This window comes from Pundamilia nyererei, unplaced genomic scaffold (assembly GCF_000239375.1).
Source record: "Pundamilia nyererei isolate P.nyererei 1_Seehausen unplaced genomic scaffold, PunNye1.0 scaffold00006, whole genome shotgun sequence".
Taxonomy (NCBI): domain Eukaryota; kingdom Metazoa; phylum Chordata; class Actinopteri; order Cichliformes; family Cichlidae; genus Pundamilia; species Pundamilia nyererei.
Window position 1 is genome coordinate 3,939,766 of NW_005187407.1, and position 26,411 is coordinate 3,966,176.

The 26,411-nt window shown below is 40.2% G+C and overlaps 1 protein-coding gene across 1 annotated transcript in view; it reads left to right on the forward strand.

Moving 5' to 3' along the window:
- The window catches only part of ank1a (ankyrin 1, erythrocytic a), an 84,712-nt gene that overhangs the window by 13,130 nt on the left and 45,171 nt on the right, over positions 1–26,411 (forward strand). Inside the window, exon 2 of the mRNA XM_013914074.1 lies at positions 21,080–21,172. Within this exon, the coding sequence (XP_013769528.1) occupies positions 21,080–21,172 (93 nt within the window). The remainder of the gene's footprint in view (positions 1–21,079; positions 21,173–26,411) is intronic.

Sequence of the window (26,411 nt, forward strand, 5' to 3'; positions counted from 1 at the left end):
GGCATGCAAAGAGCCTGACAGATCCATAAAGAACTCTTGCTAATTTTTATTGATGGCTGGAGTTAGATACAGACGACGCTACATTCATCGTGTCCCCATCTCCTTTTACGCTCTTTTTTTAGTCTACTCATAGACTGCCTCACTTCTGCAGCCACTATTCTTTTCATCCTTTCCTCCCTTACAGAGTCTTAACCAATATAGTGTAGCCTTAAGCAGTGCAGGACAGTTAGTGTGGTGGTAATGGAGAAAATGTTTGTCAGAGCATAGAGCACTTTGAATTTGGCCTCAGCACTTCCTTAGGCACAGACCTTTAATTGCTACATATTGGTGAAAGGCTTGAGAAAGTATGAGAGTGAGCATGTTGTATATTCTTTCCAATTGTAGAGCGTGTGGCAGATAGTCATGGAATAAAAAGCTCACAGAGCTCATGTCTGTATCTACTGAACACATATGACTGACATCTTTGGTAAATGTTTGTAATGGTTAAGATGGGTATACAAAGTCTGGTGTTACTGCTGTAAGCGCTTTAACTCGTGAGCTTTAGATAAACAATATAAAAACTGTGTGTGTAGAGCTGCCTTTCCATGGGAGCAGTTCTCCTCAGAGATCAAATGATTCACTCATAAGCTGATGGACAAAATGAATCTAAGACAATTTCATGACTTAATCGAATGAGCCAGCTGTACAGTTCAGTCTTCTACTATAAACCTAATATATAAAGTTTATTCAGAATATTTAAAAGAACAAAATGTAATTCATATTTGTTAGGGAAAAGGGTGATATTGTATATGTAATCAAATTTTATACTTGAAAGGGAAGAGCTATAAACTTGCATAGGTCTACGTCTTCCTCTCTATTAGTAAATGACAACAGTCATTTACTGAGTCATTCCTTTCAAACAACCTGTCCCACATGTGCATTCATACCTGCGTACATGCTTAGAATTTATACATGCAAACATGCATTCACTTACACAGATACATATTTACTTAGAGTTGCTCAAACATGCACTCACTTACATAGTGCAAAACCCCATGTTCAACAGACAGATACATACAGAGACAGTACTGTGCAAAAGTCTTGAGCCACTACAGTTCCAAGAAGCCAGACTTTCCTGTGATCTGTCGAAGCCGTACTGAACAATAATTCTCCAGGCTTTCCGAACGTCCCTCAAAGGGCATTCAGGGGAATGGTTTTTTTTGTTCATTTGTTAAACCAATTAAGACTCTCCTATGAATCATTCAAGCATTAAAAAACCCCCACCTAACTCAAGGGGATAAACTGGTGTTGTGTCTGCACATAGCAGACAGCTTGGCAAAGAACCAAAGGTTACTTAGTGCCAGTGTTACTACCAGCTTGTCACAAAACACATCAATTGTTCTCTTTAATCAAATGTTTGAATCTACAATAAATGCCAAAATAAGTTCTACATTAGAGTATTCGTGATTCCCAAATAGAGTTATTAGTGGTAAATTTGGCATGGTGTAAAAAAACTGATATTACTGAGGCTAAGCCAGCTGGTTGAATAAACCAGATATCTGACTTCACTTTAGTGTCTGAGATTGTGTAGGTAGTGTTTAGTACTTTAAACGAGACTCAGCATTTATTATTTTTATTTATTGACTGTGAAATTTGTTTAACTTTCAGTTTAAAATGCAAAATGCATCGATGTCCCTCTCATGTTATCCTTCATCTCTCGTGTTTGTCCTTGCTCAGGAAGCTGAAGGTTATCATAAAAGAACTTCCCTCACAGACTTGCTGTTCTCCCATCATTCACCAGTTTTCCTGCCCCACATCCCGCACCGTCACTTTATCCCAGTCAGTTCTGCATTTTGCTGAGTCGATGAAACTGAATCTATCGCAACACTTACTCCCTTGTTTTCACTGCTCCATTTCCCCCATCACCCTTTTCTCCGATCTTTAATTTTTCTCAGTATTCTTCAAACCTTTTCTATCTTGATAACTTATTTATATTTAACAGGATTCCTGTTTTCTCTCATGCGTCACATCGAGCTGAATATTAATGTGCCAGACTGCACGATATAGTAAACCTCACAGCATGCAGCTGGGCTAAACCAGTTAAATTCTCAACTTGAGCTTTAAGTGTGTACTTTCACTTATTTGAACCAAATGTCCAAATATGAACTAGATTCAGTATTTCCTCTGTGTGCTTATTTTTGGGATTCGCATCTAGTTTTTTTTACACGCTTGTAACATCCTTGAACTTCAGCCCTGCTGTTGTGTAATGTGCTCAGAATACCTCACTACTTAGCAGAGGTGTATGCGTGAGTGTGAAAATCTCCTCGGTGTGCAGCAAGCAGTTCTGCTGAGTGAAAATCCTTTCTGTGTGGCTTAAACTGTTTTAATCCCAAATAACTCTGTAATGTTAGGCACAGTTTGGGATTTTTTGTTTGTTTGTTTGTTGTGAGCTGACAGCACTGGTGTCATATTTATCTGTTTTAAGTTTTGTTTTTCTAAACTTTAGTAAACCTGATGAAAATATATATTGTCCACAGCAAAGTTATTTATTGTAAAACCGAAGCGTATTGAACCACTGGAAGATTAAAACTGTCAACCAAATTCAGCTTCTTTACCTACATACACTACAACTGATGTGGGTGCAACAATAACCGACTGTATGGCTACAAGTAAGGATGAATATATGCGCTGCCACCAAAGATACGGCTCAGCACAGCAATTTAGACATCTGTAGTAAGATTAATGAGAAATATTCTTAGTTGCATTTTCAGATGGTGCTGCATGGATGAGTCTGAGAACAATAGAAGTTGGAGGGAGATGTGTACTGAAATGAATGTGGTGTCACAACTGAGATGCGGCGCTATAAGTCTGGCGAGCCATCCAGATGTTTGTCCTTGATTGCCTGAAGAATCTAATGCGCGTGTGTGATTTGGATTATCAGGATTGACGTATTTCATTCCTTGAGGATGGATTAATAGCGGGGATGAGCTGGTCTTAGCTCCCTCTGCTGGTCAGAGCGAGGTCAGAGCTCGTTTACATTCAGCTTCACTATGACTTGGTCGGGATCTAAAGCAGTCTGACAGCACAGCGTGATGCAGTCACTCGCTCTCAGCCGGGTCAGAGATCATCTTCGAAATGCGGCGAGAGGACAGGAAGTGTGAAGGACTCGCACTTCCTTCACAAGGAATCGATTGCGTTGTGTTGTGTTGCGTAGGATGCCTGGAGGACTCCATCTTTATCCGACACACACGGTGTCACACATTGCCCCAGATACCAGCAGAGCGTGCAGTACACACACAAGCTGTGTTCACACCCGCCTCTCCCTCTGATCCAGTGCAGCAATTCAACGCTGTTCTGCAATACTGTTACGCAGAGTCATCAATTATTCATTAAAGATTTCTGCACTCGTTCAGTCATGGGCTTGATAGACAGGAAGATGGAAGGGTAAAGAAGTTAAAAATTCATATAATTTCCCCAAAACCTCAGCAAAATGGAATATTTAGTGAGTTGTTCTGTAAAACTTTTTAAATGGAATGATGACTGATTCTAATACGTATAAATGACTTTAAATCAGTGGCTATTTTGACAGTATATGATCTAAATGATGTGACTTATTTGTCATATGGTGCAAAAGTTGCCTCACTGTTAGTAAATCATCGCTATTTCTATGCAACTCAACCCATGGCTTCATCTTTTCTGCATATACAACTTGGGTGCATCCTATAAATAACCACAGTATATTATTTAGGACAGAGTGGTGATGGCTTTTTGTAAGTAAAGGTTCTCCTCTGGGTTGTTTCTTGTCTTAAATACAGAATTAAAAAATGTCTTTGAGCACATAGTTAAGGACAGCAGGGGTTTGAAGGTTCATTTGCTCTTAGGACATGGTCAGGAAAGGACAACCTAACAGAAATAGAAGGACGGTATTTAAGGGAACATCCATGGATTGGTACCCAGTGTGCCCTTCTAGATGTTCTGCAGACCTCATGAATATGGACATGTGTGACTGATTGATAGTGAGGGAAGTGCCAGGCAGTGAAAGAGACTATCGGAGCAAGGAGCAGATTTAGACATTTTATTGAGGGATACTGCCAGGGAGGTGAGCAGAGGATACAGGTGTATGGAGCCGGAGCAGGAAGACACAAATAAACACTGACGGCCTGAGAGTTTTTTGCAAATCTACCTGCTTGGATGAGCATTTGTAATTGCTGTCCAAGAAGCCGTATTTCACTGCAGAGCTTAAAACAGTGAGTCTAATGGTGTGTGCGCTTACTGTCAAAGTGGAGACAGATTAGTGGAGGCAGGTCTGGCACTGTGTGGTCCACAGCACTGCGGGGTCATGAATGATTTAATGGGAGGAGAGGTAAGTTTCGTCCTTTGCCTCTGCAGATGCATACAGGCATTTATGATCCGGAGAGATGCTGACGGATATATAGACCTCCTTATTTAATCTGTTGATATTGGCATGCGCCTGCTGCGGCATTTAAATGAGGTTCAGTTGCTACTAAGAAGCTTTACATCATCACCATCAATTGTCTGACGCTTGCTGACCCATGCTTTCATGTCGATCACTCCAAATTCTCGTGCTGCCATCTGTAAATCGAAACCGAAATCGTTGACCAATTTTGGTGAGCCTGTGTGAATTTTAGCTTCACTTTCACTTTGTTCTTAATGGACGGAAATTGCACCTGTTATTTTGGTGCTTGGTTTGAACTTCAGCAGGTGTCGTCGACCACGTATGCATGTAGCTGCCATGTGATTGTCTGATTGTGTATTTGTGCAAACAGCCATTTGAATAAAGTGTCCGCCGAGTGTTTAATATAATTCAGTAAAGGATGCTTGTTTTGATTGCCACAGATTTATCTGCACTGAAGCAAGTAAGAAGGAATAATACCAACTCATCACAGTTGGTATTAGTTTTTGGTGATGAATCAGTTTATTGTTGTTATAACTGGTTTAAGTTTCATAAATTTTTGTTCGATGATAATTTGATAATTCAAAGAAATATCAGTTATCTGAGCAAAAAACAAAAACACAGAGTGAATGTACCCATTTTCTCAAATCGTGCGTTATGAGGCGTCATTACATAGTTTGACCAGCAGAGCGCTGACAGTACGCTACTCCTATTTACACCTTATTCAAATAATCTGTATGTATACAGTATACAGATCAGTGTTATCAAAATCATATTAATTCATGGCCAACACAGAACTCAAAGTGATCTCAAGTCTCTACATTTTTAGCTCATTTGGCTGAAGGAGTGATGAAGACTAAGAATCACCATTTCTTCCAGGGTATTGGTCAGATTTGAGTGAAACTTGCGCACAGGTCGAGGTCAGTGACAGGTCTGTGAAGTCTGATGGATTGTAAACCAGACGAGCTACTACAGAAGTCTAGTTCTGGTTTGATTTCTCTTAGTGTAAAGAAGTCCATCCTGGATATGTTCACAATGACGTTTCAATTTATAAATTGGATCAAGAACACATATTTTTCAATTAGTTAATGTACGAGGGTTTTTTTTTCTATGTCTTAGTATTTTAAGTTTTGATTCTATTTAAGGTTGATTTGTTTTTATTTTACTTCACTGATTTGATTATTCTTATTTTTATTACTCTTGTTTTTATGACACTATATTTTGGTTTTTGCCTTCAGGTTATTATCATTATTGCCTCCTCAGTGCTTTTATTTGGGTTCTCTTGTTATTTCCTGTTTTACTTCATAATTAGTGGCTTCGTGTGTCTTACTTTGAGCTTCCCTTCTTGTGATTGTCTTGATTATGTTAACCTGCTGCTTCCAGCATTATCCTCTACTAATTCACACAAACACCAAACTGTGACACTTCAACCTGAACGCTCTATTTATTTACATTTTCATCCTGTCTAAGGTTATCACTATTTAAAGGTATTGTGTTTGAGCCTGCTAAGAAGAGTGCAGTCAAAGTTGTTGCACAGTGTTGGGAGCTTTTGTTATTCTACCCAGTTTAAAAGCTCTGCAATAAAAGAACAGTTTGATATTTTAAATCTCGATATTTCCTGTGAATTTTAATCTGTTAGCACTGCTGTGTGTTATCTTCACTGAGCGGGACACTCCTGTGATGTTGCTCTGTCGTACCATGTCTTAGATATTTCCAACAGAAGCTCGCGGCTTTTTTCAGAGCACGCTGTTTCCTTTCTCATTTTGAATTACAGAACTAATTGCTGATTTGCCAGTTCACTTACTTTGATCCAAAATATTTGTACCTGGTATCCCACCTCTCACTGATGATAATTTTTTTTCAGAGTATTTTCCCACACATTGTGTTTCCCAGTGAAAACACGCCGCCTCTGTAGGGCCAACAGTATATCACCTTTTCGCTTTTCGCTGTTTTTCTCCCTCTTGACCCCTCTTATCGTGTACAGCTTCACTTACAATGTGCACTCTCATCACATCCAAAAACCTACTGCTCTCTCCCCTCTCCTTTGTACTTTTCCCCCTGTTTCTTCGCAGCTCTCCAGTTTCTAAGATGCTCAAATCTTTTTTTTACTCTCTGCTGCTTTTCTTTCTCTTTAGCCCTTGAACTGACCCCAGCCTTTCCATGTGCGCCTCTTTATACGTCTTCAGTGTGGACAACCCCCTTAAGCCACACTTACCCAAAAAATCCCAACTCAAGTGCTCTCTTCCTGTTTCAGTGGGTCCTGCTGAGGGTTAGGGACTTCTTTGTGGTCGGTATGTGTCTCCTTTAAAAGGGGAAAACATGCTTTGTGAGAACAGAAATGTATTTTTCTTCTCAGGCCACAGGTGTGCATCAGTGGAGAGAGCTTATTGTATGTGTGTTTTCATGTTCAAATAGTGTGAGGGGGAAGTTAATTTAGATACTGAGTGACAGGGGTTTGTGAGTTCACTGTCGGTGTGACACAAAGGGATCTGTAGAAACGGTGATATTCATTTAGATGAACTATTTGATCCCCCAAAAAGGATCGTCACGGGTTTGTTGAAGTCATTTTTTTACTTTGAGGTCCACATTGGCCTGTTTCATTTCTCAAGGCCACCATGTAAAGGATCTGCACGTAGATGATGTCCAAAAACTGAGAAGACGGTACTTCAGAGAAAAAAAAAGGCTCATAAGATGCAGAGTTTGCTGGAACTTCAGACTCTTCAGACTGCTAATCTGACAGCTTAAAATGGATGCGCCTCATTTTAGTGGAAGTATAAACTTCTTCAAAAGAGCTCTGTCAGCCAATTAGTTTATTGTCACCTCGTTTTTCACCATTAGGTTTATTAACCTACTTTTGGAGCCGATTCACACCTGCAGCCAACATCATGCATCATTTCTGGCTGTTATAAAATGACTCAGACTTGTTTTTTTTCTTTTCTTTTCCTTTTTCCAGTTTCTTTTCTTCCAGGTGCAACTGCGGTATCATCATTGCTCTATTTTATAAGCATCAATCATGTGTAACAAGTAAATTGTATTTTGAAATCATATTTGCATTTTGTAGGCAACCCACCAAATCAAGTGATATATTAGTCTTATAACTATTCGATTCTGCATAACTTTAAAGCAAAGACTATTTTTTATAACCCGCTGTTACTCCGATGAGGTATTTTTCATTTTCCGGTTATTTCTGTTTTGTTTGCGCTTGTCAGCCAGGAAGAACATTTTTCCCGCCGCATTTTGTGAAACATGTTGTGGAGCTGAACAATGTGTGATGAATAATCTTTGAAGTCTGGGTGTGGAATTGGATTTGTTTTGGATTTTTTTTTTTTAGATAACACTTTTGCAGAGGACTTGTATCTTGTCAGAGTAGTGAACTGACAAAAGAAATCCCAAAATGAAGGTTTTCCCGGACATGCTTGTTAGATGTTCTAGCAAGAAAAAAAAGGGAAAAATTGTCAATCGTCAGTCCAATAACCAACGATAGGCGATACATTCGAGCAGGTGACTTTTGATGGGCGGAGCAATGTAATTGTGCACGGACTGCTTTGCGCATTTAGACTCTATACGTTTTGTTTGGAGGGAATATTTTATCATCTTTGTTTGTTTCGGGATTAATTACTTTTTGGATTATTCATTTATTTATTTACTTATTTGAGATTGCACAAAAGACCTAACTTTACGTCTGAGATTTTTTTATGTTCGCTGGAAGAGACATTTGGATTTTTAACTTGCTTTTTGTTTTATTTTGTATTTGTTGTGTGGTCAAGTGTGTAAGACAGACAAACACTGGATCGGCCTGTAAGCACAGTTCTCTTTGATTCTCTCACCACCATTATGGGTTGTTTTTTTTACTTAAATACATTTTTTTTCTGAACATGGGCTACTGCCTTTCTTTCCGTCTGTTATGAGTTTGAGCAAATGAATCGCTACATTTGGGCGCCATCTGGGGAGGGTGCATTTGCCCACAGCTGGAAGAGCGCTATTATTTTTTCCGTTGGCTGCTTCTCTGAGCTTCACCCAACATTTTTAGCAAACGTACTCATGGGCAAATAAATACATCCATACATTCGCTTCCACTTATCCTTTTCAGGTTTGCAGGGGATGCTGGAGCCTATGATAGCTGTCATTGGGCGAGAGGCGGGGTACACCCTGGGCAGGTTGTCAGTCTGTCGCAGGGCCAACACACAGTGACAGACAACCATTCGTGCTCACATTCACTCCCGCATTCACACCTATACAATTTAGATTGATCAATTAGCCTATCCCCACTAACTGCATGTCTTTGGACATGTAATATAAATGCATGTATTATCAATACATAATTAAATAAATTGCCCTTGTGAAAATGATCAGTGAAAGCCTATCATCAATAGTCAATATATTCGTCCAATCGCCCAACCTTAGATAGCATCCCTGAGTTTATGATGCTGATATTACAGCCAGAAAGTGGCAGTGTGTTAACGTCACTGTACAACAAATGAAAAAGAACAAACACAAATGCATATAACCTTTTCTTTGCATTAATCTGAACCATGTTTCTCACTTTGTAAGAGTCATTTTTACTACATGTTTATTCTCAGATGAAACAACATCATCATTCGTCCGTCTATGGTTCAGTTTTGGGAATCATAGCACAACCATTTTGACCAGGAGATGATGTTCATGGGCATAATAATTTATTAAAGGCACTCTGAAGGTAAATTGTCAGAAGTAACTCAGTGTTACTGCTGACCTTTAGGGGTGTACCCTGCCTTTCGCCCTGTGACAGATGGGACAGCCTCCAGTCCCCCTGCCCGCCACCTGGAACTGGGAAAGTGGATGAAAAATGCTTCTCAATACTGAGCATTTGATACATGTTGTTCAGTATACCTAACACTTTTCAGTTGTAGATGTTCATCAAACAATACCAAAATGTCATCTCAGTCCTTTTTTAAATTTTTTAAAAATTTTTTAATTTTTAGTGTTTCCTGATAATTCAGACTTACTGTAAAGATTAATCACTTGATATAAGCAGATTACTCCATTACAGAAATCAGCTGTTCTTCTCAGGGTTGGTTCTCCAAAAAAAGGACTCCCTTATTCATCTCTTTGATGCATCTGCTTTTATCTGTTATGTTAGTAGTAGTTATGACATCTTCTGTCTCTATAGGTCTACTCATCCAAGGTAAAAGTTGTCCTCTGGGATGTCACCTCCTGTTCTCCCTCATCTTTCTTTCTGCACTTTAGTGAATGTCATTCCCACTAAGAATCCAGAGAGAGAAAAAGAGAGTATGAGGGGAAAGAAAAGGGAAGGGGCTTAGGGATACAAGACGGAAATATCAGAGAGAAGAGATGGAGGACAAGAATTGAAAAGAGGGTATGGTGATATCACTGTCTGTGCCAATGGAGAGACTAGGAAAGCTCCATGAAAGCGGTTTGACTGTCCAACAACTGAGCCCCACACTGCTGATAAGGGATGATGAATAGAATAGTGATGATGGTGGGGGTGCCAGTGGGTTGCTATTTTTAGATGCATTCAGCTTGCTCGCTGTGTGTGACTGCATGTGAGCAATTAGACGTTTCTTTACGAGGACGCTGATTTACACGCAGGTAATCTGTGCAGGCTCGTGCGTGGCTGCAGCACTGTTAAGTTGAATGTGAAGGTATGAGTGTGTGCCTGTGTTTCTCACATGGGTGTGGATTTAAGCCACGTGCCGTTTGTGCTGACTACAGAGTCAGGGAAGAACTGCAGTGAGGAGCTCAACGTGCCCTCTTCATGAACGCATAGAAAATGGCTTTGCAACAGCTCATCTGTGTGTGTGTGTGTGTGTGTGTGTGTGTGTGTGTGTGTGTGTGTGTGTGTGTGTGTCAATACTGCAGATAGATATGTGAAAAAAGACTGCAGAAAGAGTGTAAGAGTGATGCACCGTAAAAGGTTTTGAATGTAAAACTCTTTTCATTCTCTTTGCCACAGAAAACAAACAAAACAGTCATGATTTATTCAAATTAGTTTCAAAAACTGTTTTTCATCTTCACCAGCTGATCAGTAAAGCAATCCAATGACGTCTTTCAAACACATACCTCCTGCCGATTCAGTTACGAGCTGCTCTTTTGCATACCTTTATTGTTATCTTCTATTAATCTGTCTCGATTTCCTCTAAAGAATTTGGCTGCATGCGAATCCCCAAAAATCTTTATTGCCCATCATTTCAAACCCATCATATATCGCCTAATATTGTGCACTTAGACTCTTTCACATGGGCAGAGGTCTATTAGAAGTAATAAATGCACTAGCTTTCTGTGGCTGTCACAGCTGTGGCATCGCCCTGAGCTGCAGAAATGTGGGCCATTTTTTGGGTGATTTTGTTGTGTCCTCCTCTAAGACTCTTTTACAGCTTGATGATATTTCTAATGTAACATTGTGCGTTTTCATCATGACTCCCTGTGTGTTCATATCCTTGCTCTCACACATGCAGAGAAGCACAGAAACCTTTACCAGTAGCAGCAGTACTGCAGCCTCACAGACATAAAGCAGGAGTTGGCACATGGAGGAGTCTCTCTAAAGTCAGACTGGTAACAGCAGGAGGGACAACTTTTGTCTCACCTCTGTACGTCACTCCTTTCCTTTTCAAAACAGTGTTTCTACACTCAATGGACACTTTATTAGGCACGCCTTTCAGGTACCTTTTATATCAATATTATTGTGCACGATATGATATGGTACAGCCCTAATGGACATGGTCAGCAGTTATACTCAGGTAGGCTGTGGCATATAAACGATGCCCAGTTGTTACTAAGGAAGAAAATGCCCCCCATGCTATTAAACATCCACCAGCAGTCTGAACCATTGATGCAGGGGGGCATGGATGGATATTTTCATGTTGTTTACTCCAAATTCTGACCCCACCATTCAAATGTAGAAACAGCAGAAATTGAGACTCATTCGACTGTGGTTCAATTTTGGTGTTCCTATGCGAACTGTAGTCTCATTTTCCTGTATTGAGCGGACAGGCGTGACACCCGGTGTGGGTTTCTGCTTAAAGGGTCCACCTCTTAGGCATCTAGAACTGCTCTTTTACATACCTTTGTTGCAATCTGTGGCATTTTCACCCAGCTGTACCTGGATATTTTTTCTTTTTTGGACCACTCTCTGTAAACCCTAGAGATGGCTGTCTGAAAAATCCCAGTAAATCAGTAGCTTGTGAAATACTCAGACCAGCTTATCTGTCACCAACAACCATCGCCACATTCAGAGTCACTTAAATCACTTTTCTTCCCCATTCTGATGCTTGTTTTTGACTTTGATTTTCATCTTGAACAGGTAATTATGTCTTTTTAAATCTATATTAAATTGCTAACAAGAAAGCTAGTTACCAGCTTTGTGGGAATCCAATCAGTGAGTAAAAGTACACAGTTGATGATAAAGCTGTCAGGAAGAGTATTTGTGATAATTCACTGCTATATTTTTTATCTTATGAATGAACCATACAGACAAACACAACAATGCAAATGGCGAAAGCTTTCCGTCAAACTTGTAGGTGTCACATTAAAGCTTTCTGAATGTAATTTTCTTTCCCTGTCACAGTTTCTGATGTGAGAGCTCAGTTTGTAGGCTTTTCTTTCTTTGAAAGTTTGGAAGACAAATCAGTTTTTCTGTGGGGTTTGACAGACTTAATGCTTTGTCTCTCACCCTCATAGCTCACTGGCTGCAGTTTTTGTCCGTTTTCCCTGCTGAGAATATTACCCTTCAGAGTCAATTACCCCAGTGTGAATCTAATCAAGGATGCTCACAATAAAGTTTCATCTTAAGAGCACTGCGGCGGCCATCTATGTCAGCTTTTTGCCTGCACTCGTATTATATGAACAGTCTCAGGAGTGTTGAAAATTCCAGATGCCAGGATTTACTTTAGGTGGATTTAAGTTGTGTTTGGTAAAAGACTATGGAAGCCCGTTTCCACCACTAAATAAAAACAAAACAGCTAGTATCCATAACTTGAAATTTCTAGTTATTTTCTCGAAATTTTGACTTATTAACTCGAAATTTCGAGAAATATAACTCAAGATTTCGAGTTACTTTTCTCAAAATTTCGAGTTAGCTCTGCCAATCAAAAATATACGTGAATGAGGTCGCTTTCTTGTTACCCGGATGCATATGGCGCAGAGGAACGCGCACTCAAAAACGGATCCCAACAAATTAGCGCTATCGCGAGTAGGTTTGCTGATAGTAACACCATGTGATTCAGCTAATAACACAGGGATTTCATCATTTGTGAAGCCAGGCTGAAAACACTCAGCAATCTGTGCATTCACGACTGGATGTAATACCGGTAGCTTACCTGTAACATTTGTAGCTGAGGGCTTCAGCTTCCGGGTAACGAGGAAATGACATCATTCACGTAGATTACTGATTGGCAGTGCTAACTCGAAATTTCGAGTTACTTTTCTCAAAGTTTTCAGTTAATAAATTGAAATTTCGAGTTAATATGTCAAAATTTCGGGAAAGTAACTCGAAATTTTGAGTTATGGATCCTTTTTTTTTTTTTTTTTTTTTTTAGTGGCGGAAATGGGCTTCCATAAAAGACAGAGCTACAGCATGTCTGCATGAAACCTTTGTGGCTCCTGAGGGAGATGTGTGATATCTGATCATTTACCTCAAGTGATGATTTCCTGGAGTCAGGCTTAGATGTGCAGAGCAAAACAGGTGCAGTTCTCTTTAATAATGATGAGTCTGAATGTTTGAAACACTTAAAAAAGTTCCTCAAAACTGTGGGTTCAAAACGTATTAAATATTCTATTTGTGCAGTGACCATATGTGTGTTTACATGCATGGATTTACTTTGTCTGTGTAGTCTATGCGTGCGTGCTGAAACAAAAAAATACAGTCGTGAGATGGAGAAAGGGCGACTTGCTACAGCTAAGGGGTTTAACAAGCGTTACATGTAGCAGCGATAGAGAGAGCATCCGTCTCTCTGTCCCAGGAGGAAGCCACAGAAGGTGATAGTGCAGGTGTGACAAATGAGCGCCAAATCCTCCTGCTCTGTTTGGATAACTGCTGAGCACAGGTGTACACACGTAAAATATATGCACACATGAATAAGAACATGCACACATAGAAAATGCAGCCTAGTATTTCTTCCTGTACCAGCGTGTGAGAGCAAAATGTGTCATTTTTGCATATTAAACTTTCATTAAGTTAGTTTTTCCTCTGTTTTGCTTCAAGCATATTATAGAGCTCTTTTGCCGCTAAATGAATCTCTGCATTCACCAGCTAGTTGGTAATATTTTCTCTTTGTTAGCATGCCACTGGTTTTACAGCTTCTCCTTTGCACAGGGATATACAGCTTTATGCGGGGATATCTTTGCCTGAAAGCACCTCATAATGTGAGTAGCTGCTCTTGTAACCACGTGAAAAATTGCTGACACAGATAAATCCAGAGTTATGCGTCTCAGTGCTGGAAAAACGTAGCAGGATTTTTTTTGTCTTTTTCTTTGCTTTTTACAGCAATTTTTAACTTTACACCGACCACCTGTATTTATCATATTTCTTTTTTATCGTCTATCATTTCTTTTGTTTTGTGTTGCCTCCAGACTTTTCTATTAAAATGCATCATTTGACCACGTTTGATGAATAATGTTTGATTATAAGCTGAAAGCTTCAAAGCAGACAATGACCTCAGGCTTTTCAGTAACGAAAAAAAAATCCAATCTTATTGGCATTCAGTTAGAGACTGTTAGATGCTCCGTGTGACTAGACCATCGCTGAACTGTGATGCATTCTGTCCGGCATTGTGACGGCTGTGCCCTGGTTTAAAGACCTAGATCTATTGTCCATGCTGATGTCTGTGGTACAGCTGCAGGTCCCGTTGGTTTAGTCTTGGCATCGCTTTTTGGCTACACTTATTAAAGCATATAACATTCATGGTACACTTGGCAGCGGCGTTCGCTGGAGTGGTAGGTGGTTCTGTTGAAGTGTTGACGTGAGCCTGGGTAATCCACCGGCTGCTCCGCTATGCATGTGCATGGCTCTGGGCTGGCCCCATACAAAAGAGCAGACCTGAAAAGCATCATAATGAGGCACAGGCTGGAAGAAAAGGCATGTCTCTTTCCATTTCTGTGAGCGAAAAGAAAAGAGCAACATAAAAGAATAGAAGACAAGAAAGAAAGATGAAAATAAGCCCCTCAAATCCAGGATTTTGGCTGCGCTGTCTCTTTGAATTTATCTTTTTTTTCCATGCATGTTTTCTATTATGGTAATGAAATGTTGGATATAAAGAATATGTGATGGACGAGCAACGGCTTTCAGTGAGAAGAGGAAAAAATAGAAGGGGAGGGGTATGACATGTCATTGATAAAACCCATAATCTCATTTAAAATAGCTTCCCTTACCCTCCCATTATTCAATTTTGTGTCTTCTTTGTTTTTATACCTTCTTATTTAACAGAACTTAAAATATTACAGTATTCATTACCACTGCTGCACCAATATAATTATTTACATTAGAAATGGCGCTGTCACACGTACGAGTGCTCAAAAGGTTGTTTCTTGTTACAACAGAAGCTTCTACTAACCGCCTCAACAATCCCCAGAGAAAAAAGAAAATTAGGAAATAAAACAGAAGATCAGAAGATGGTGCACTTTGTTTCTTCTGCAGAGGACATCAAAGCAGTCTGGAGTCTGTGTGCTGTGATCTTTCTTTCTTAATCTTTTGTAATCTTTTTGCTTTGATGACCTCTGACCTCCATAGGGACAGAAGCAGACGGGAGGAGAGGAGGAATTGAGAAGGTGTGGACAGAAAGGGAGACCTTCTTAGTGTGTAATGCAATCCAGTGCAATTAAATGTGACAGTGAAGGGTCAAACCAGGAAAACACAGCTACAGCACATGGGTAGCTGGGGACCTTTGCTTAAACATGCAATAAAGCCTTTTTTTAACACTTGGGTTGCACACAACACTGATATAATTTCACCTTATGAGGTCGATAATCAGTCACAATCATAAACCTCTGCTTTTTTAAAAATCCAACAGCATTACTAATTCCTGAGCTGTGTTTGTGTCTGTCTTACGCTCCAGTATTTGCTCTTTTTTCATCTTTGTGAAATCTGAATGTGTGAGTTAAAAGTTGAAATGGGGGCTAAAGGATTTAGAGAGTGACTTTGATCATGCTCACACACCAGTGCGCACCAAACACAGACAGAATATGAACCCAGATGGAGCGCTAGATAGAAAGTGAGGATAGAGGTGAGAGGTGGAGGGGACTGCACCAACCTTTCCTTTCATCCCACCTGGCAGTTCCACCTGTGTCCCTCCAGAAAGTGCCTCTCTTCTGCTGATGGAGCTCAGGCTAGTTGCTGCTGGGCACAGAGCTGGCAGTTCCCTGCGATGCATTATTAATCAGGCTGAGATCTGCAGCACTCTCCTGTTCCTCCTCTCTCGCTCTTTCTCGATGGACTTTTTACTCTCTTACTCTGGAAGACTCCTCTTCTATATCTGCACTCATTTATGCTTGCTAACATGTAAAACCTCTTGCCCGGCTCTTTCAAGCAGCAATGTTTTATTTATTTGTTTGGAGGGGATTATAAGATTGTCCTTTTTTATATAGAGCAGCAAAAAAAATCTGTAATGACAGCATTGCATCACTTGAGGATTAAGTTGTTTTGTAAGGACAGCGCAACATATATATGTAGTCAAGTTAAAGTTTATTTTTATAGCACATTTTAAACAGCTTCAGGTGACCAAACTGGTGTCCACACGATACAAAGTATACTATATGTATTACAGCCACTAACAACAATAATTATACATGAAACCTGGATCTGGGAATATTCAAGAGCAGCTGGTTCTAGATAACAAGGGATTTGCGAGTATGAGCTCTGAGAACATAAGTAAAATAATAATTGGATCATTTTATGACATTGTTAAGCATGCCTTTCCCTCTTTAATAGGAACACAGACAAATTGGTGATATGGCTGATTGATTTTAAAGGAGCATATTTGCATTGATTCATGTGGCCACTGTATGTAAAAATTTTGTATTTTATCAGCCAGCCTTACTGGAAATAGCTGCAGAAAGAAAGTGATTCTAAATCTGCTTAACCTTTTCAGTGCATTTTCTAAGGTTTCCTGTTTGTTTGTTCCCACTTCTCTACTCTCCATTGAGCTCCACACACCAATTTCTCCTCTTTAATCACCTGTGTTGTTTATCACATCTCATGTCCCCTATGCTTTCCTGCTGTGGTCGTTTAGATCGTGTTGAAACCAGAATCGGAGACCAGATAAATCAGGTGTCTTACGGTATTCCTAGTAGCGCTCTGCCATCCGCCACCTCAATGAAAATGTGCTCTTGTTATAACTTTGCTTGATTGTTTGAATTATTTAGTAGAGATCCATTTAGTTTAGATACTGTGTCAGCCTTTCACAAGGAACTCTTGGCCTACTTTGACCTGTGACATTAAGAGCTTGATTACTTGACATTTATTCTGTACTCGGGGATAATGGGCAGGAAGGTGGACGATCAAGAGAGAAGCCGCTGCACTTCAGGACCAAAACAAACGGGAACAATGAGTAGCTCTTTTGAGAAAGGTACTTGCTTCCTAATGAGTCGGTAATTTTCTCATATGGACTATTTTCACAAAGAGATACTGAAGCTGTGCAGATTCACTGAGCACCAGAGAGCAGCTCTTTATGTGTAGCATGCTTATTAAAATGGAGCAAAGCTTTGTGCACACCACTTCTCTGCTGAGTGAACACAAGCTCAGTCAGTTATATAGCATTTCAAATATGCTAATAATGAGACTGGCTGCTTATGTTTGACCTTGACTTGATTTTGATTTCATTATTTTTTTAAATCGAAGAATCTGAGAAAATGCCGTTATAGTACAAGCAACCTGGTTTTTTTCTTTACGAGTATAATGATAAATTTGCTTCTGTTTTTGTTTCCAAGCTTTAGTACACAAGCCATTGAGATCATGAAGTTAAAGAAAAGTTCATCTTTGAACTTTGAGTTAAATGTTTCTTCGGTTTTCTTTATTTTGAGACTTTCATCATTAAGACTCATTGTGAAGTCACAGTTACCAAGATGTGAGTGAAAAAAAATTGAACATGGGCAATAAACAGCACGTTTTTGTATCGTCTTGTACTAAAAAGTGCAAGAAGAATTCATGCTTTATTATCACTGTGACTTCACTATTCAGGTTTTTGGGCTAAACTCAAGAATTTATCTGCAGATTGTGAGAAAATTTAAGTGATTTCATTTGATTCAAAGGTTTAAATCTCAACCTCCTGTCGCTAGGGAAAACCTGAGATGGAGAACGTTTAACTTCAGAGTGATAGTTGTTCTTAAAATGTTTCAGAACACACAGCTTTTACCGTGAAGGTAAGCTGTCTCAGTTTCCAATCTGTGCTGTGCTCTTCACAGTTTTCACTACCAGTTAGCAAGTGGTATGCAAATGTTTGCAGACAAGTTGGCGTCTTTCATAGAAACTACAGCCAATGAAAGCAAACAGCCAAAGCAATCACAAGGAGGTTTTAGGTGCAGCGCCACATACCACTTTTCCACTGGTTTCACCTAACAACTGGTCAGCAGATATTAACTTTTCCCTAGCAACCGGTGGTTACCATGGTGTCTCTGATCGGTCACCAGTAGGCTTGCGTGACTGATGCCTTAACTGGTTGGTGAAGCAAAAAACAGTGACAGTGCAGTTCACTTAAGCAGTCATCCGACTGCATAAACAGTTGACATTTTTTTATGAATTGTTGTATATTTAAAACCTCTTCCAGTTTACGAGATGGTGACTCTGTAAGAGCCTGTGTGGGAAAGTAACTGGAAGTGCAGTGGACCAATCTGTGATTGATTGTCATCATCTGCATCATGTAAGTCCATGAACAGCTGACTAGCCATCGTTTAGCAGATGTACTCTATATCTTTGTCTTGTTCATTTAATGGTGTCATTTTGTCATCTGACTGTAAGAAGTTGTACCTCAGTAACCTACAGTTACAAATCAGCTTTGGTAACAAACAAAACAATCATAAAGGGAATTTTGAATTATGTTTGCGGTGTCTGTGGATTTAATGAGTAGATTCACGGTTTCCATACTTATCTTCTCTTTAATACAACGCTTTCTTGGACTCACAGTCCTTTTCCTTTGGCTGTGGTCATAAATTGTATGATCAGTGCTGCCTTGCCAGCTGACACTGTGGAGGACAATCTGCAAATGTGGAAGGGTAACAGAACGACTCTGCTCCGGTACTCTTTATCATATAGAAAGCAAATAAATATCTACTTTCTCTTTCATGACTCAAATCGGTTGCCTTCTTTTGGTCTTGGAGTTTGATGTAAAGCATGCTAAATCCCGAGAGGCTGCTAGTTAGTTGTTCAGAGACTATGAGTGTTGTTCCTTTATTGCTCTAATCTTCAGCGTAACGGTTTGAGCTCCCTCTGCGTGTCTGTTCACTGTCCCGTGGCTCCCAGAGGCTCCACAGCAAGTGGCCTGTTATACTTACTTATCAGTACCTCTCTCCCCCCTCTGCCTCAGTCTGTCTACCCTACTCCTCCTCTTCTTCCCCCTCAACTCCTTCAACTCCCCTCTCGCTGTCATCACTAGCCGTCTGCTACTTAATCCAATTATTCTTCTAAGCTGACACGCTCAGTAACTCACCACAAACTCTTGACGCCCCTGTGCATCAAATCCACACATGCACACTCACACAGACATTAACACATATGCAAGCAATCTCCTCCACACCTGCTTTCCCATGTACGGCCTGAGACCAAGCTCCGATACGGCAGTTATATTTTATAGCTGGCTCCTGCAAAGCGAAAATTACAGTGCCTTCTGGCTGCCTTTTTCTGCTAGTTTTTGTCTATTTTCAGGTGTCCTAACAGAGGCTTTGGCCTCTGCTGTCACCGTTTGATTCACTATACCCTTGAGCTGGCTCTGTCTATTCCTGTGTGGTGCCCTCCTCTTCCCTGCTATGTGTTTAACAGTATCTGTCATTGCAGTCACAAAACCTGATGGAGAAGGTCCTGACCCCTCTGTGTCTGTTTGCTTCTCGTGTCAAATATTCCTTACAAATATGACGCATGAGGAAAAACAAACAGGTTTTATCCTTTAAAGGGATTTTTTCGCATGCTAGAATATGGGTTTAAATTATAATCATGGTTAACACCAAGTTACAGTATAAAATACATTTGGACTGTGTTTTGATTTTGTATTTAAAGTCAAGTTTGCACTGGGGCGAGATTTGCAGGAGCCAGTCTACGTGGTTAGGCTACAGATCTCTTGGAAGTCAAATGGGTTTGTTGAAGGCTTAAACAAGACAGCCGCCCGGGAGTGAGTTTTGTGATGTGTGTACCCTCGTATGTGGTTATGTAACACCCTCACTCTCCCTCTCTGCGTTCAGTATTAAAGTAGCCGGGCAGTTTATGCCGACAGCCGACAGTTTATGTGCTAAATGCCCATTGGTATGACAGCCTGCATCACTGCATCTTAAAAACTGTAAAGTTGCTTGCGTAAAGTAAATAGTAAATGTGCAGTAGCAGCTATGACAGGGTAATTAATCCCTGCATTCTGCGATTTCACCCCATTGCATATTTTGACAAGTATTTCTGCCACACGGGGCAGCAAGCCTCGCGAAAGGAGCTGTGTTCGGTTGTTTTTGGTGCTGACACGACAACAGTCGAGGGTAACAGATGGGGTTTGGTGCATGCGTATGAGATCCTGTATGTGTGTTTCAGGGTGACCGGGACTAGACCGGCTGCAGTATGTGCTTGATTTAAATGTTAGCTGAAGGAGTCTGAGCAGACGTCTCGCTGTCTGTCTGTCTGGAGAAGTTTGGGACACTGTCTCTTTTATTGTACTTTGATTCTCTGAGAGGAGCAGACAGTTGTCCTGGAAAAAAAACCCAAATGTTATCTGGTTATCTGGTCAAGAGTTCATGCAATTTTGTTGGCTGTTTTCCTAAATTACTTTTGGCTGAGCCACTCTTGCTGTTTCACACCTTTGTGGATTTACTGATGTATCTGTGTTAATGTGGAGGCACTCACACTGTCATTGGTGTCTTTATGTTATTTTTCTTTCTGTGCTTAAGATTGCTCGGTGTCTTTTCCTGTGGTGTTGTGGTGTACGGCACATACTCTGTGTGGTTACGCATTTCTATATGAACATTCAGGGTAAGTACACTGCAGTTTTGTCCCGGTGCCACTCGCACAAGTGTGATATGAAGGAATCCCGACTCACTCCGGTGTGTAAGTTGCAGCTCTCCCACAGTGACGCACTCAATCCATCTGTGAGCCAAAAACCACCAACACCAGACCCACCTCCATCGCCATCATAGCGGTGTTGCCTACCTCCCACCTCGTGTCGTGCTACATCTCGCTCATACCACTCATTGTAACCTGGCCTGTTTCCCACAGGGGAGTTCTTTCCTGGGGTCGGGGTGGGGTTTGACAAGCAAGGTGGGATGGGATAGGTTGGGGCAGGGTGGGGTTGGTTTCCTCGTCCTCCTCTCGCTCCACCTAGTTTTCTCTCCGTGTCTCAATTTGATGTTCACCTGTTCCTCCTCCTGAATCTTTTGATCATTTCCTTGTCATTGTTTTCTGTCCGTGCTGCTTCTCCTCCTCTGCCCTCCCTCTTCCTTTCTGTCTCTCCATCTCTGCTTCTCACTGCTGCGATTAACCGGGCTCTGTCTTTATGTCGTATGTCCTTTTAGGCCCACGCCGTGCATCGCTGGCTAATCGATCAGGACAGTAGTGTGAGCTCTGAGATGCCGGATGGCCAAGGAGTATGGCACTATGATGATGAAGTAAATATCTGCAACACGTATATCTGGCTTTTCCTCTTTCTTTATATCTATATGTATATATTATGTATTTATGACAAATGTTGTATCTGTCACTTAAAGTTTGTGTCACTGTTGTTGCTCTGCTGTTGTTGTTGTTTTTTATCTTTATCTCTCTTGTTTCTTTTTGTGATGTGTTGCTTTATGGTACTGTAGTTCTGATTCCTTTGACTTTCTAGTGTTGCCGTTGTGATGTGAGCTGATTCAGTCAGGTGTCGTGGGATCAGGCTGGAGCTTTTTCTTTGTTCCTGTCTTTGCTTGACGTATCGTACTAACGTGCTGTTCCTAATTTATTTGATTTGGTTTGTTATTGTTTTTGCGTTCCTTCTTTTCAGTTAAACGTAATACATATAACCTTAGTGTGTATTTGTGTGGATATTAATCTGGATATCGTCTCTGTGATTTCTCTGAAATTAATGTTCTCAAGCAGCATATTACAAGACAAGAGTCCACGGGGAAAATATAGCTTTGATGTACTTTTAAAATGCTTCATACGAGTTACAAATAGGTATGCGCTTCCTGCTATGGAAAAAAAAAGTACTTTGCACAACAGTTCACAGTAGAGATAACAGACAACAGTCCAAGTATTTTTCCTGTGGGTTCTTCTGATTTCTAAAATATGCTTGTGTCATTCTGTGTTCGTGTTTAGGGTTAGTTTAAAGTTCGTGTGGGTGTGTGTGAGAGCGAGAGTGCGGGGATGTGCTTTGGTCGGGAGTTGATCTCTTTGTTCTGTGAGTTTGTGTGCATGCTTTTCCGTCCTTGCATGGCTTCGATCTGTGTATTAGAAGAAAGTCTGAATGTCTGTCCTGTGATGTTCCTGTTAAGTGCTGTCAGTGTTGTGGTCTTGCCTGGTTGCCTGCCTTTGCCCGTGCCTTTGATGTGTCAGTGTTGTGTATTGTGTCTGTGCGTATTTTATGTGTCACTATGTTTGTCATGTGCTGTTCCTGTGTTTTGTCTGTTTTTATCTGTTTAAACAGTCTGGGATAGGTTTGCCCAAGGTGTTATTGCACCACATCTAGTAGATGATCTTGAATCCGTTGTCACTTGTTGGAGGAAAGATCATCTAAGTGCAATAAGGCTGCTGGGAAACTTGCTCCAGACGACTCTTGCCCCTGATGATTTCCCCTCAGATCCTAGCTCCCCCTTGCTCCCGTGTGAAATTCCTAAAGCTATTCTCCTTACCTCCATATTGCTCCCAAACACTTTGGAGCACTATTGGGTTACCCTTCACAGAAACCCAGTTAAACTTTTCTCATCTTACACAGTTATGTACGTAAACCATTTGGAAGTGCAGCGACTTAAGAACAAATATATTTTAAAAAAACAAGGTGAGCTGAGCACATTGAACACCATCAAGAAAACACACCATCATGAAAAGCAGCCCAGCATACAACAATATGGAGTCCTTCCCTTGGTTATGCTCTTGAATGCGTGTGCACTGGCCAGTTGTATTTTTCCTTTATTGTTTTGAATGTTCTTTTATCTTTTGTTTGAATGTGTGAAAGCTGATATTTTATTTATTTATTTCTCTCTGTCACAGCTAGAAATATATTGTTAGGTTTGTAGTCATTGTCCATATAGCGTTGCGTTTATCTGGTTATAAATATTACCACTTTGGAAAAACCCTGATGGCTTACGTAAACATAATAATCATCAAGTGGGTTGTACAATAAAGAGTTCCTAAGTCTTTTTGGGAAGGGTTAGTGTGATTGCTGGCTGTAAGCATGAACATTTAAGCACCTGTTACCTGAGTAAAAGTCTTCTCACGTGCCCTTAGCTATTGCAGCAGAGGAAAGCAGTAGTGGCATAAAGCAAGCTCCTGCAAAAAGATGTCTGCTTCCCACTTATCAGTCTCTAACACTGTAGGTCTGAAAATGTAATAAAACTGACAAAATCTAACAAAGCAACAAATGTGAGGATTTTGATTATTCAGGTTCTAAACAATTAGTTTGTTTTAATCATAGACAATATACATAAAAGTCCAATAGAAAAAACTCATTTTTGCATCTATGATGATTTTTAGGAGTCAGGAATTCTGGCAAGCTAACACATAAAGCTTTATTAGCGATTTGCATCCATATAGATCTTGTAACTGCATGTGATGATCATCACACAGACAAAAATATATGCAAATAAACATCCAAATATAATAATAAAATTTCACTAGCCAAAAGTGGAGCACTCATGTGCAATTAAAGATATAGCAAGCAATAAATCTGGCCAGGTCATTGCATCAAAAGGCACTAAAAGACACCAAAACCTTGAAAAGGTCCAGTTCAGTGATTCCATAGTTAGTTAGTGAAGAAGCCTATCAGAAGCCTCACAGCTTCAATCATCTTTGCTAGCATCTGCGTGTTTGTCAGAACAGCCACTCATCTATTATTGCACACTTTAAGGACGAATTTTAAGCCTGTAAAAAAAGGCCAAACTGTAAACACATTTCTGCTGTTATGTTGGGCCTTATAACATCGGTCGGAGTCTCGTTTGGAGGACATTTGAAAAACTGTCTTAAACATAAATGCAAAGAAGAGAAATCAGAATTCACTTTTGAGCTACAAAAGCAAGACTCACAGCTACAATAGGTTAACTTGTTTAGTGCTAAACATGACATAAAGTCTTTCTCACAGTTTGGCTACAAGCAGCTTCTTTTCCCCCCCCAATTTTGTTTTTGTAAAGCTTTGCTGGTGTGTAAAAATAATTCTTGCAACTGAACAACCAGCCAATGAAATGTAAAGACTTTTTACATTCTGGGTGAACCTGAATAACTGCTTCTTTTATGCAAATACTTCACAATTAGCAGTGAACTGGACGTGTGTCATATATTAAAATCATAGTAACTTTGTTTTATGACCTGGTCAGACCTAGTTTTAGCACATGTTTAATCAGTAGAACCAAAGCTACAAAAATGAATGAACCTACATTGTATATTGCTGCAAGCTCACTCCAGCTAGTTTTGTTCATAGCTGTCACCCCAAATAAGTCCAAAAGCATTAAGCAGCATCATGCAGATTGGCTTGGTGATATAAAACTCAGACAGGTCCCACAAACCATGACTCTTACCCTGAGCTGATGTAATTTACAAAAAATCCAGCCCTTCATCCAGTGCTCCACCCTACCCTGCCCCCTCCTGTACACAGATTTGTGTAAAGCCCCAACCCTTGTGCCACCATTGATAGGGCTGGGCTGGGCCGGGCTGGAGAATATCCCTTATCATCCCACAGCTCTAATTACCCCTCAGTGAGTCCTTGGAGACAGATGCTCAGAGAGCCAAGCCCCATTCGTCACAGTACGGCTGCATTGTAGATTTAATATGAAATAAAGCAAACTATCACACCCTGCTCTGTCACATAAATTCTCCTCCGTCTCAGTTTCTTTTTTCCAGCTGCTCCCTGGCCCACTGTAGATGTAGACTACATTAGGAAGCCCATTCATATCCAGCCACCAGCAGTTGGCTGTAATTTGTTTCGGCTAGGGGGGCAGAGTGTAATTTACATGTGAAAGGCCATGGCGCATTCAAATATTGTAACTCTGGTTTTTGTCCCAGGGTTACTGATACCAGCTTCACAGAATTCAGATTAAAGGTTTACTGCTTTTGTGCCAGACTGCAGAAGTCGTGTAATGTCTCAGTTGGCCTCAGCCCAACGTTAAAGAGGAGACAGGAGAGCAGGACTCTCCTCGTCTTGCTGACCCATTAGGAACTGATCATTTCTGGCTTTTTGCTATAGTGAGATCCCTCACGGGAACAATCTGGCCTGTAAAGAATGCTTTCAGTGGAGCCATACTAAGCTAGGTCACTGAATATGTATGTCCCTCATCCAATCTTTTATAAATCAAAATGTTGTTTCCATTCTACGTAAGTGTAAACATACATTTCTGACATGATAACCTTAAGGCTGAACTTTTAAAGATTTAATGAAGCCAGGACCAGATGTCTCTTTCTGCTCACACGTTTTTTAAAACTTCTTTTTTTAGCTTAATCCCACAATATTACACTCCTCTGTTTATGGGATTATTTGCCTTCAAATGATGACTTCCATAACTCAAATACCTTTACCCACTACTTCTTTTATATACTTTTTTTTTTTACATTGGTTGGACTTTCCAACTGCACTATTTGTTTTTGTTTGTGTCCATTTAAACCCAAAGGCATCTTAGATATCATCACCACTATTTATATGTATCCTTACCTGACAAAAAGACAGTGAGAAAGAGAATGTGAGCAACAATTAATGTGCATGCATGCGTGCATGTGCATGTGTTTAAGATGAATGTGCAGAGTGCATGGTTAAAGGTGGAAGTATACTCCAAAAAGAAAATGCCCGCTGAAAGCCCTCTGAATTCAACAGTTTGTTAGATACTTTATGCTTTTATACACAGGAGGTGTAATGGTGGGCTTCCCCGTCCTCAACATGTACCCATATTCTTACTTCCACACTGTCTGCATTATCAGTGATGAAGACCTGGTGACCTGCCTAAAAATAGTTCCAGCAGAGAAAGACTGAAATAAAAAGTGAAAAAGTGAAATACATATATATACGTTAACAATGGCCAGGATACATCGTCTCAGTGTTTCACAGACAGAATCTCCCTGTTTGACATTTTCATGTGAACCCCGTGAATGTTCAGCGCAGACCAGGGGAGGAAATCCAGTCTCTCTGCTCTCTACACCAGTGATATTCAGTCATTTTCATATGGTTTCATTTGAATTTACAAACAGGTAAAACAGGCTATAGCTATACCTCGACAGCTTTTAATCACAAGGAAGTAAATAAGATGCTCAAACAAATTCAGACACTCTAAGTGCATTTTGTTATGCAGCATTTTATTTTCATTCATTCATCACCATAAAAATATCTTAATAAACACACTAGATTGTGTCATTAAATCAGTTCCCGTTATTGTAAAACAGTCTCTTCCTGTATTTTAGTTTAGGCCAACTCTACCAGAAGTTCAAATTAAAGAGCCAAAAAAAAGTGATTTGACTTACAGATATCTGGTTTAAGTTTCAGAATAAAGTTGTTTATAAGTACAAGTTCTGAAGTATAAGTTCTGATTTCTGACTCATTTCTGATGTTTATGGCCACCTCAACCTGGTTCTTCAGAAAAAGGCAAAAGGAGCTTGATGGAAATTTGTGTCTGCCTTGGGCCCCTAATGGTTTGGGCAGAGTTGCATATCTGCCACATTTGATTGTACATCCAGGTT